General features: G+C 38.1%; 1 protein-coding gene across 1 annotated transcript in view; it reads right to left on the bottom strand.

Annotated features, from left to right (window-relative positions):
* LOC115426322 (tetraspanin-15) overlaps positions 1–9600 on the bottom strand; it is a 38917-nt gene extending 29317 nt beyond the window's left edge. The window contains exons 1-2 of the mRNA XM_030144362.1: positions 9292–9600; positions 29–214 (exon numbers count right to left, since the gene is read on the bottom strand). Coding sequence (XP_030000222.1) covers positions 29–214; positions 9292–9378 — 273 coding nt within the window. The 5' untranslated portion in view covers positions 9379–9600. The remainder of the gene's footprint in view (positions 1–28; positions 215–9291) is intronic.
* Between the last annotated feature and the right edge of the window lie 3533 nt (positions 9601–13133).

The following is a 13133-nucleotide window of genomic DNA, read 5'->3' as shown; positions in this document are numbered from 1 at the left end:
GGCTCATCTTCATCTTCAACATCCTTACCATGTGCAGCAGGGTCTTGTTGTCCCGCAAGGATCCAACCATGCCCACCACCGATACAGTAAACATCACCAGACCCAGCAGGATGAGCACCACAGCGGGAGCCAGGAAAAGGCCCTCCAGGGTTCGATTCTTCTGCCTTTCCACCTCGGCGTACACCCCCACACATAGCACACAAAGCCCCATGAGCTGAAGGGGAGAGAGAAAAGGTTCATGGAATCAAAACTTTGGAAATGTGACGAATAAGTAGTGTTTAGCTTTTTGGACCATATCCACAGCATATTGATAGACTTCTTTTGGTGTGTATTTGTTTAAACACAGTGCCTGAGGTTAAAACAGGGAAATTCAGTAGAGGGTCACTGTATCCAGCAGCTTTCTTTATTTTGTTTTAATGTGGACAAACCTTGGAGGAGAAACATGATGAATACAGTCAAATGTAAAAGCTCCTCCTGAATCCAGACTAATGTAATTCTGTAAAATGGCTTTGTTGGTTCTCAAAACAAGGTGAGGCGCCGGCCCACAAAAAACCTCAACTATATTCACTCTGAAATAATGAAGCGAATGAAGGGAACTGGCTCCGTGATCCAGACAGGAAAGACAAACAACAGATGGAGAGGCAAAATAACATGCAGTACGTGAAATCAACAGGAAATAGTATTCTTACGATAATGACATGATTACATGAGAACGGAAAATTTACATCCATTTATACGATTTACATTAAGAGATAAAAAGATGAAGAAATACTATTTCACTCAAGCCTGTGATCATTGATAATGATGCTGTTGTAGTTGAAAAACACTAGCGTGAACGTAATGTACATGTAAACAGGATGAAAATTACACTAGGAATTGTTTGAGTTACAGGTGAAAATAGAAAAGGGATACGGACAACTTGCTGTGTATTACAGTGTTTAGAATAAAGAGTTCTGAAGTTCCAAAGATGTCAATGCATTGGATTGTACAGACATGAACTGAATTTATTCCCACCGAAAGGCCAGTAGGGGTGTAAGAAAATACTGGTTCTCCAATATATTGTGATATTTCATTTTACAATACTGTATTGATATTAAAAAGTACTGTATCGATATTTTTAGGTATTTATTCAAATGTAGATATTGTGGAGGTTCATTTTTGTTTTGCTTTTTTGTTTATATTTTATTTATCATTATTTAACACTGTTTTATTAAATAATGTTAGCTCCTTTGTTGGAATTGCACAAATATAATGTCATAAAGTTAGTTATGAACTAATAGAATATGAACATTTGAACAGGATCTTAAACTGTAATGTCTGTAAAACATAATTTAAGTTTTAACACAAGAAAATTTAGTCATATAACATTAGATCCTGCTCTGATCAAATAAAAGTGTGTTGAGTATTTATGCATACTTCTGGTGTAATTTCATTCTTCAAGGAAATAATCATAAAAAAAAAAGAAAGAAACAAAAAATTGCCTTTTTAACAATATCATGATATATAGTATCGTGATCCTAGTATTGTGATTTGTATCGTATCGCCAGATTCTTGCCAATACATACCCCTACAGGCCAGGGGATTTCTGTGACCACTAGAGGGAGTAGTGAGCCACTCTACTGTCTCCCATTGTAAGGAAAGCTAACACCACGGGGCCTTTGACTAAAACATCAGAAAATGACCAAATCAGATGAAAATGTCTAAGAAACAACTTTTAGAGTCAAAGAAAGTGGCAAAGTGATAAAAACTAAAAGCACTGTTGTTATTTTTTCCACTGGACATAGCTGTAAATGAAAAGAATGGAGTTTGATGCTGAAATGTCAGCGTTTCCTCTACAGAGATGAGTTTGATTATGAGGCTTATGAAGGTATAAAGTTATTATGTGATGTTATTATCTTTGAAATAAATCTATTGTAGTGTAGAGCAATGAATCTCTCTAATGGTCTCATTAATCAACATATTGTAGATTTTCAAAGGTTATTATCAGCATTTCCAACAGTCTGTTCGTCAACCAATACCAACCCTGTCACACCACTCAAAAAATCTGACGATGAAAAAACATTTAATATGTCTGAAACAAACTTTCACTTTATTATACACTGGATGACCCAAAAATAATAAAGTATCTAAATAAAGAAATGTGAATCACCCAAAATCTGTAACTCCAATTGTAAAAAAGTCTATTTGGCAGAGAATTTTTAATACTTAGAGCTGTTATTTTTCAAGTCATTTAAAATTCATCATCATCTAAAACTATGAGTCACAACCAAGGTTATTATCGTTAACGAAAACTAATGACGAAAACTGGAATTGAAAAAACATTTTCGTTAACTGAAATAAATAAAAACTATAATTAAAAGAAAAAGACAATTAACTGAAACTGTATTGTGTGCTTACAAAACTAACTAAAACGTATAAAAATTATGGATAAAATTCCCTTAGTTTTCGTCTTTGTAAATGTCGGATTCATATGAAATCGATTCATCTTGTTTGAGCAATTTTAGCCGGCGGCACCATACAGCACTTCACGGTTCGTACTTATCATCACTTGTGGTTTAGAATCATCTTCTGGTCCCTACTCTACCTGGAAACGTGGAGACTAAAGTTGAGAGAAAACAGCAGAGTCCTGTCTGGGATTTATTTGAATATGACGGCAAAGATATGAAAAAAATAAAACTAAACTAATACTAAGCATTTAGAAAAAAGCGAAAACTAATAAAAACTAGCAAATCCACTCTAAAAACTAATTAAAACTAACTGAATTAGACAAAAAAAAAAAAAGTCAGAACTAAATAAAACTATAATGAAAAATCCAAAACTATTATAACCTTGGTCACAACTGCAGCTAACTTCTGCCAGCAGTTTGTACAACATCCTGTAAACCTATCTACCAATTAGCAATAGCACTAGGGCTGAACGATTAAATGCATTTGCAATAATATTGCAGTATGGTAAAATGAGATTTTCTAACCGCAAGGCTGCGATTTGGCTGGTCACGTGACTTCTGAGTGAGTGGAGTAGGCAGGGCTGAGCTTTAACCTGTTGCCTCAGGCTATAAAAAAGAAGATTCTACACAACGTCAGGTATTGTGCAGAACTTGCCTTGCTACTGCTGCTACCTCACAAGGTAACACTATGAACCTTTATCAACACTTAAAAAAACACCACAAAGCCATCTATAATAGTTGCATGGCTAAAACACCAGTGACCAGTGCTTCAACTTCAAGTAAGCAAAGTACCAGCTGACAGGGATCACTGACCGAACTGTTTGAAAGTATTACTTTGAAACGGCACATGGAAATAACTCCAGCAGTAATGGAGTTTATTAGGGCTGGGTTTCATGGCCAATTTCCTTAACTGATTCAATTTCGATTCATAAGGTTCTGAATCGATTAATTGTGATTCGATTCAATTCAGTATTAATTGATGGATTCAGATTCATTTAGTGATACCAAAGTACAATTTTGAGTTGTAACCTGATTATTTGACTACTGCTGTCATGCGACACAGAATCAATACTGATATTAGAAAGGAAATAAATATGACATTTCATCAGTAAACAGATGAATCTGCTCTTAAATAATGAGCAGGACACAAACATTGCATGTTTCTCCAGTGGCTCAGAACAGACTTCTTCGTCATCTTTATTCTGTTTTATGGCTGGTGCTTCTACCCTTAAGGCACATTACAATCCCCCTGGGGCACTGCAACCAATTTGGCCTCATGTTGGGCCCTTGGTACAAGAAACTCACTGGAGGGGGAAGGTGGGTGGACCTTCCTGATTTCTGCTTTACTATTCCTCTAACTCCACTTCCATGACCCGCCTCCGTCGGGCACTTCCTCTGCACTGCGGGTTCGAGTTTGAGGCCAGGAGGACCTCCTGTGGAGGGGTTTTCCCCATCCTTCCTCCGCATCTCTCCCGTGCCAGAACCGTCACGAGCAAGACCAAGACTCCCCAAGTTTCCGCATGGGGCTCGCAAGACGGAGCCGGCTGCTCTTCCCAGAGTAATGCTGCGTTTCCCCTACGCGGTACCAGCTCGACTTGACTCGATTACGAAAAAGGGCCTGGAATCTGGTACCCCGTACTAGTTTTTTGGTATCTGCTCCACCGAGGTTCCAGAACTGGGGACCAGATACTAAAATGTGACGTGTAAACACTGCTGACCACTGACTGGTCAGAGAGTTGTCTCTGTGACCCGTCATTTTACAAAAAACAGATGCAGAATTTTACAGTAAATTTAGCGGTAGGTTAATCCACATGATGACAGCCCACAAAACTACACCATGGTTTGTCGAGGAGGTTCAGATGTAAAAATTTAGTGTGAGCTTGACGAGACAACACGCAACAAGCAAATTTATCAGCAACTCTCTGAGCAGATGACATGGAAGTAACGCGCCGCATCACTATGATGTCCAGGTAGGGCTGCACGATTTTGGCAAAAAAAAAAATCCCGATTTTTTCCTCTAAAAACTCGATTTCGATTTTTGGGTATAACTAGAAAAGGCAACAGCAGTCAACATGTCGTTTTCGTGAGCAGCCCACAATGCAAGCCACTGCTCTGACCTCAAAGCTGTGATGGGATCACGTGATGAACCTACAGTTTTGTTTTGTTTTTTCTCTTCATTAAATCTTTGAAATGAAGTAGAGTATACAAACAATGTATACAACAAGAAAATAACATAAGTTTGTCAGGGGGAATACACTATAAGAAAATGTCCAAATCAGAGCAAATACTGATAGTTGTTACAACCTTTTTGTTTCCACATTTATCTAACAGCTTTAAATAAATTTCAACATCTTACAAAACATAAATAATATTTAGTTTTGTGTTACAGAACTTACATTTGTGAATGAAAAATTTAGCAAGTAAGAGGACTAAATTAATTATTTAAAAAAAAAAAAAAGTTTTTTTTTTCTTTCTTTTCTGGGTATCTGGGCCCACAGCAGTGATACCAGTGTCAGTCAGTGACAGGAATCAGTCGTGCGTGCGTGGACCAGGTTAATATGAGTGATCCACATGCGGTTCTATTTAAACTGGAGGATCCGTGCGTGGAATAGACCGACCCAGGACACACTGGAGGGATTCTATCCCTGGAGCTGGTGGATGTGTGTGGGCACAGGGCTGTGTGGGCTCCTCTGCTGAGGCTGCTGACCCCGAGACCCGGACCCGGTTTGGAAGAAGACAGTACGGTACGGATCCGGGACAACGGAAGATGAGTGATCCGCTTGCAGTTATATTTCAATTGCGGGATCTGTGCGTGAAGCCACGGCTTATATTGGTATAAGTACTGCGGGTTCATGAACAGATTTAACCTCCGGTCACTACACGGACTTCTGTGAAAGACCGCTGTCACAGGAAGAGCCTACGGGAGCCCGCGGGCACGCGGAGGCGCATGGCCCGGGGGCATGAGAGAGATGAAATCGATTTTACGATTTCCCTTTTTTAAAAATTGTCCTAATTAAAAAATCCGATTTCGATTTAAAATCGATTAATCGTGCAGCCCTATGTCCAGGTACTCTGAAGTCGGTAGTATCCTGTAACGGAAACGGTCTCTAGGAATAGGACCTGGTACCTGAGTCGAGTCGGGTCAAGCTGAGCCGGTTCCACGTAGTGGAAACACGGCATAAGACAACTAGTGGGATTTTAACCCTTTTAAGTCTTAGATATGCCTACCTCCTGCCACTTCACAAGCTGCAGTGCACCAGCCCCTTATGGCCTTTCTGACAGGTGGTGAGTGCATCAGAACCTGGGAACACCCTGACCAGGATACAAACCCCAGCCTCCTGCACCAAACTCAGTTAATATTTATTTTAGTCTTTATTGTTTTACTGTCACTGTGTTAAAATATAACACATTGGTATGTGTAACCGGTGAGCTTTTGACATGAACCAGTGTCATAATTCAGAGTGAAATTATTTTGTGTTTATGTATGTATGGTACGGTGGGGAGGCCCCCCCACCTTGTCTTGCTTAGGGCCCACACATGAACAGGGCTAGGCCTGCTTGTAGCTGTGAGGAGAAAATACTAACCACAACACCACCACACCACCTTTTCTAGTCATTTCAGTTTTCATTTCTTAAAAAAAAAAGAACAATGACAATGGATGACTCATACTGCATTCAGGAATGTGTTCTACTTTTGTATCCAATGAAATTCTTTTAACTTAACCTGTGTAACCTGTAGAAGGACAGAATAGCTAGCAATTATGGGTCATCATTCCACAGGAGAAACGCACTAGAAACACCTAACTTTCCAAAAACAAACAGATTTCAGGCATTTCATGGGCACTTAAAGACTGTTTTGTTGTCTAGACACTTAATAGCACTTTTGATTTCTGATTTCATTTGTTTTTAGGTCGACCAATCTCACCAGAGGCACATCATTATTGTCATAGTAAACCAGTCCCATAATTGGATGAATTTGTTTCTTGCACACAATCCACAAAATGTGCCGAAGTTTCCCTGGGTGCTCACATCATGTTGGGCAAGAGCTACAAAACGTCAAAAGATGATTATAGCCCCAGAAAATAAAAACTATTGGGTTTAAAATGCATAATTAGAGCTTCAACTGCCACTGAAGCGTTGCCAGTTCACTGACTCACTGTAGAGACATGCTGGACAGTGTGCTGGATCGCTGAGCCTCACAGTGAATCACTGCCTTTAATTAGTTCAATCCTCTGTTCAGACACATTAAAACCTAAAACACAGTTTAGAATACACACTGACTGATTAGTCAAATTGGGCCTGTCATGCAACTGTTTTTATTTATCTAATGAAAGTGCTACAAACAGAGTCCTGCTATTGATTTTCGCTAGTCAACTGAGGCAATCTGCTTTAAGACTCCATCCACTCCAAGTCCATTTACTGCTCACAGTCTGCCATAAAGCGCTGGTACACCTTTGACTCGATTCCCATATCCAATGTCAGCCTGCCTGCCGTCACCGACGCAGTAATGGAGATAAGAATAAGTAGACATTATCGGACATAAATCTGATAACACTCTTAGAAAAAAACATGACTGTACCTGACCCTGAAAAAGTCTGATGTACAACCATCCATGCCAGTAATGATAACTTTTTAATGGTAGCACTCAATATATATATATATATATATATATATATATATATATATATATATATATATATATAAAATAAGAAATGTCATTACTTCTGCTTCGAAGGCATTAGTTACAGTACAATTGCAACTGTCCACAATACCTGATGGAGACCTGATGTTCATACACTGCTGGACAAGGCAGAAAAATCCCACAGAGCTTTGACAGTTTAAAGATTACAGGAGCAAAGATTGTTTTAATTAAGTCTCCATGGCTGGCTTGGGGCCGGGGCCGAACGGGACCACAGTAAATCACAGCAGAAAGAAGGAGAGACAGGAAACGATAGACATAAATCACACAAAAGACATCCTGAGTGCTATTGGAATCACACTACTCATGTTTTGGACTTTTTTCAATAATATGTTGAGGGTTATATATATATTTATATTTCATTCTGCCACTGATCTGTCACAGTAAATTCAACATTATTTCAATAATTTTACTGGTGATGAAACTCAAAAGTGAAACTCAACAGTGGAGTGTAACTGGGCCCATGTAACAGACGTGTGTAATTAATTTATATAAAAGATGACATTTCATGTTCCAGCTACTAACAAAAATGTTGCTTATTACATAAGAGCTTGATCTGTGCAATATTTTAGGTAAGGTCGAGGTGGTCCTGTTCTTGGACAACTTGACTTTCAGTGATGAAAACTCAACAATACTTTCCTTCTAAAATCATAAAATTGCAATATGTTGGTTTAGATGCTTTTAGGAGTTTTCAGCTTCAGTCTCCAGATGAAAACATTTATTAAAAAGGCAATCGACTGAAATGTATTTCTTTGATGAAATGATCAAAATAGTGACATTTCTTATATTTACACGATTATAACAAGGAAAAGTACCAGTAAACTGCATCCTATTACAGTGCAATTGTAAACTTCTAATCAGTGAATTGAAGATGCAATGGAGATATTGCTTTGTGAATGGTGGTGAAAGCTATAATAACAGCAACTAACAAACAAAATTCACAATAAGATGTAAGTAGCTGCCAAATTTCTCAAGTAAATGCTGATATTCTGTGTGCATTCTGACCTTTACTCTATTCACTGCCTGACCATCTCCTTCAGTTTAGCCTAGACTCACCATTGTTTATTCATATACATGTTACGCTTGACTTGATTCACCTGCAGAAGCCAACAGTTCACCATCATGTTAAAACAGAGGCGATGAGCTATGAAACTTTATTAAACTTTATTAAACTCTGCTCTGTTTGCTGTAAACATGCCAGTCTATCTAAAAAATAAACTTAACATATGCAAGATTAATTCTATAGACATAAATACACATTACTTACAAATTTTCAATTAAATATAAGTACATAATATTAGATTTTAACCATAGTATGAACCTGATTTGATTTAGTGACCAACAAAAGCTCCTTTCAGTCATCTCCTATTTTCTGTCGGCTAAATTATTTCCCATATTACTGTCCCTTTAACTGGATCCAACGCCCTGCACCACCGTGCTGTAGTCAACGCTGTGTATTGTTATGTGGTTAACACATTATATGCAACTAATAATAACTCAATGAATTGTTTTGTCTTTGGATTGCTAACTACACTTGTACCAAATGCTCGGTGAAAGTTCAGCGGTGCCCTTATCATGCGAGCTACCCTTACACCGGCCACCTAGCATCCTCAGAAGATGCACACCAAACTCCACTAGAAAACACACCAATTTAATGTTGCTCTACCTAGTTGCAAGTGTATAACATTTTAATGATATATTTTCACTTTTTTTAATCATTTACACTCTTGTGGTTAATATGGGGTGTCATTTATGTAAATATAGCCGATTATTTTAGCAGAACCTCAAATTTACAACATGTCATGCTTTAATGTAGCTCAGATTGAAACGCGCAGGTGTTTAAGGCCATCCAGTACTATAAATTAAAATGTTAATCAAATAAGTCAAAGCAGTTAATTCAAACCAGCGCCGAAACTTAATATAAATTCTGTAGATTTATTAGAAGCCATAAGTTTTACCCCTAGACGTATCTATGCGTGTATAACAGGCGAATAAGTTAAACACGGATGATTTTCTACGAGGTTTGGAATGATATGTAATGATGCTATTGGGTGGCTCACGTCTAATTGTGGACACTGTTGCACCTCAAGGAAAGGGATTCTTTTATTGGATGTATACTGATGTGCACAAACAGGTGTGAAACTTACCGAGAAGAGCATGGAGTAGACATTTAGGGTAAATTTGATGAAGTAGTAGAAGTGGTTGGTTTTTCTCATTTCAGAGTAAGACGGCATGGCTGCTTGCGTTGGGGGAAGCTAGCTAACCAGCTAGCCAGCTATCCTTCGTTTAGTTCAGGCGATTTCCAAACTTATAAATGACGAATAAAATATTTTTTAAAGAAAATTAAAAAGGCCAGAAGGAGAGCTAACTGTATTTTAAATATTTACCAGCTCTCATTTCTTACACACTATTGTGGGTAACAGCCGAGACAAAACCACTTCCGTACGGCCGGCCAGTCCACGCTTTGTTTTGACTACATTCTTAAAGGGACAGTACACTAAACCTTACTATTAAACAAAATCCAACTATTATACTTTTACTATTATTGTGTTTATTTTACTGTTTTCACACCATTTCTGCATTTAGATCTAAAACCTAAAAAGTGCAGAAAATCAAACTTCACAAGATTTGTCTGGACACTATAATACTGAGAGTAGAAGTGAAAAAAACAATGACTCAGACTTACAAAACCAGGTCAGATTATAGAAATAGTAAATAAAAAGGAAATAAATAAAACTGTAATAGTAAAATGTAAACTGAGTGTATTTGAATGAAAATATATATATATATTAAAAAATTGATTCTAAAAATGTAAAATGCAAGTAATCCATTAATCTATTCAGTGCCGTAAAGTACTATCCACAAACTCAGTGAACTGTTAATCCCAGCTGTTGCTTGAAGTTGCGTCAGCTGTTGACAGCTCCTGTTGGACGTCCTATCACAAGTGCCTGATGCATTTGCAAATTGGCTTAACCTTACACACTTAGTCAGTGTTTATTACTGTACCTCTGCCTAAGCGTGTCATGTTTTTGTCACAGTTTGGTTGTCAGTTGATTTGCATTTCAGCAGGATTGTACAGAAACTACTGCTCTGATTTTCATAAAACTTAGTGGAAGGGTAAAGCATGGGCTAAGAACATGTTTTAAAAAAAAGGGGCAGATTTTGAATTTTCTACCTTTTCTACCAGTGGCGGCTGCTCGTCTTTCAGAGAGGGGAAGCTCATTGTCGGCTTACATAAAAAAAAAAAAAAAAAAAAAAAAAAAGTCAAGTTATTTAAACATAAATTCAGCCCTCTGTTCCTTTTTAAGAAAATGGTCAGTGACCTTATTGTACCAACTAAACAAGAAAACGTTGAAATTATGTTAAATTGAAACAAGGAAGTACAATGAGTGTGTTTTATTTACAGTGCAAGAAATGAACGAGTAATTTCATAGTGGTTTTCCTCTTGATTTCACAGCAGAATGCGCGACGGTATTAAACTGAACTCTGTCAAGCGAAGGAGTAGATCTCAAAATAGCTGTCAATCAAACGGGATTCAGCCTTTTGACTGATCCTCCAATCAGCACGTGGAAGCCCAGTGTCCAGCCCAGCCGAGCTCCGCCCACAGCTCCATTCACCCCCAGAGATGCCGAGCGTTCAGGGGCGGGACATCATCATGGCATTTATCCAATTACCATCCAGTTTTGAGGCAATGACAAAAAACTGTTCCGCTCAGTCCCACTGAAGTGCTTGGACGCCGAGCATCTACGGGCAAATGCACTGAGCAGAGATCGAATAAGAAAACAGCGCAACGGGAATGTATGAGAAGTGAACAACATCGAGTCTGTTGAATTGTGATAAAGCTGATTCTGAACGAACTCGTCTGTGAGATGAACATGTTCTAACACATTTGTAGTCAATGAAATGTGAACACAACCGTACATATTTGACCATTTAATTTTCATAATTTTAGGGGAAGCCGAGCTTCCCTTGCAGTCTTTGAGAAATCGCCTCTGTTTTCTACCACTGGAGAAACATGCTCTTAGAATGTCCTAGTAAAGCATTTATCAGGACGTTCCCATCTCTAGAAATAATCTGTTTCAGGTTTCAGGTGTTGTGTAATCTTATACACAGAGTGAAGCATGAGCTAGTTATGAGTCACATCAGTCATCAGGTTACATCTAATCAATCAATGTCGTCCTTCAGCCAGTGTTATCCTGTTTTGGTGAAAACGTTCATTCATTACTTCTCCTTGGACTGACCCTGACCTGTAAAAATAGGAATTTCCCAACAGAGATCAATAGATTATTATGTTAATGAGAACTTGTTTGTGACAGTGGGATATCTCCATCTCTGCCTTTTGCCTGATGCATGCTGGGATTCTGCACTTTCTGTACATATTACAATGTAAAACCCACTGTAAATAATATATACATAAACACATATTTTTAATAGACCGGATCCACACATCCACTCACTGTATAAAAACTCTAATTTGCACTCTGTATATATTACATTATAAATCCACTGTAAATCTCAACCCTTTGTTGTCCTTGTCTCTAGTCGAATGTTTGTCTGTATTATGTCTAGGTCCACATGTTGTCTGGGTTCATGTCAGAAATGTATGTTGTGAGCAATGTAAAAACTGAAGCCAAATTCCTTGTATGTGTTCACATACTTGGCCAGTGAAGCTGATTCTGATTCTAATTGCATCATGACCCTGTGACAACTAGAATTCATTAAATTAACAATCAAGCACGGATAGTAGAATTGCACCTTACAGAACCTCCTTTTATATTCATCTTTGACTCGTTGCCTTGCTTATTGATCTCAGCTAAAGTGATTAAATCCATAAACGGTGCAGATTCTAGTGATTCAAATTCCTTCAGTTCACCAGCGAAGAGACACAGACTCTCAATTTTCACAAATAATTCACTTTAGATTTTCCCTGGGAGGTAGGAAACATTCAGGCCGAGCCTCTGAAGCTATAACCACTCTATAGGGTAAAATCCAGAGATGCTTTCATGTCTCAGAGTCTGTCAGGATCACTGGGCAGGATGGGAGACGGTTTGCATGAAGTGAATTGAGTTCAAATTCAGAAACTCAGCTCATATGTTGTGCTAAGTCATCTGAATCCAGCGCTCCCTCAGCCAGTCTGACAGTTCCATTTTCACACACTTAACCACACACTCACAACCACTAACTTCCAGACGAAATACTGACATATAATTTCCATTTTGTGAATTTGAAAGTAGCCTATTATATGCATGCTTTTGTTAAATGTTGCAGTCAGACTCCTGTCTTTGAACTCAACCCAGTTTATGACCTTTATTTTCAGTGCAGACTGCTTTTCTACTGTCACCAATTAGAAACGTCTCTTCAATTGCCCCACTTCTCTGATGACTCCTTTCTGTCATGACATTTCTCTATGTGAACCTTTTCTCACCTGAAATTTAAATGAGTGGAACTGACTTTTCGTCTCACTCTTTTTGAAACCAGGAGGGACAGTTTCAGCCCAAAATTATGGTAATAGACTCAATCAAAAAAAGATACATCCAGAATACTGGGAATGACAGACTAAAATGACTGTGTATTTCCTTTTTGACAGTTGAGGTTTGAAGTTTTTATACAGTTTGGTTAAACACGAACTCATTTCACTTCAATATACAGCACTGGAAAAAAAACTGAGACCACTGCAAAATGATCACTTTCTCTGACTTTAGAATTTATCCCTATAATGCCCAAATGTATCATATTTGATACATGACTTTTGAAGTTCTCTACATGATCAGTATGATATTTTCTTTTTCTTGAAAAACCTGATGTATACAATTAGATACATGCAATACACAGATAATCCACTAGGGGGGAGGAATTTGTTCACCAGAGGCCTTTCCAGTGACACTACAAGACAGTCATTAATGAGGGAGGAGGCAGAACTTCAACAAATTGGCAGATTTGTGTTATATTATGTTTTTGTTTGTTCAAAAATAATAGTATTTGAACACTG

The sequence above is a fragment of the Sphaeramia orbicularis genome, chromosome 9, assembly GCF_902148855.1.
Source record: "Sphaeramia orbicularis chromosome 9, fSphaOr1.1, whole genome shotgun sequence".
Lineage (NCBI taxonomy): Eukaryota > Metazoa > Chordata > Actinopteri > Kurtiformes > Apogonidae > Sphaeramia > Sphaeramia orbicularis.
Note: the sequence above shows the minus strand (reverse complement) of the source record. Positions and strands in the feature narration are given on the sequence as shown.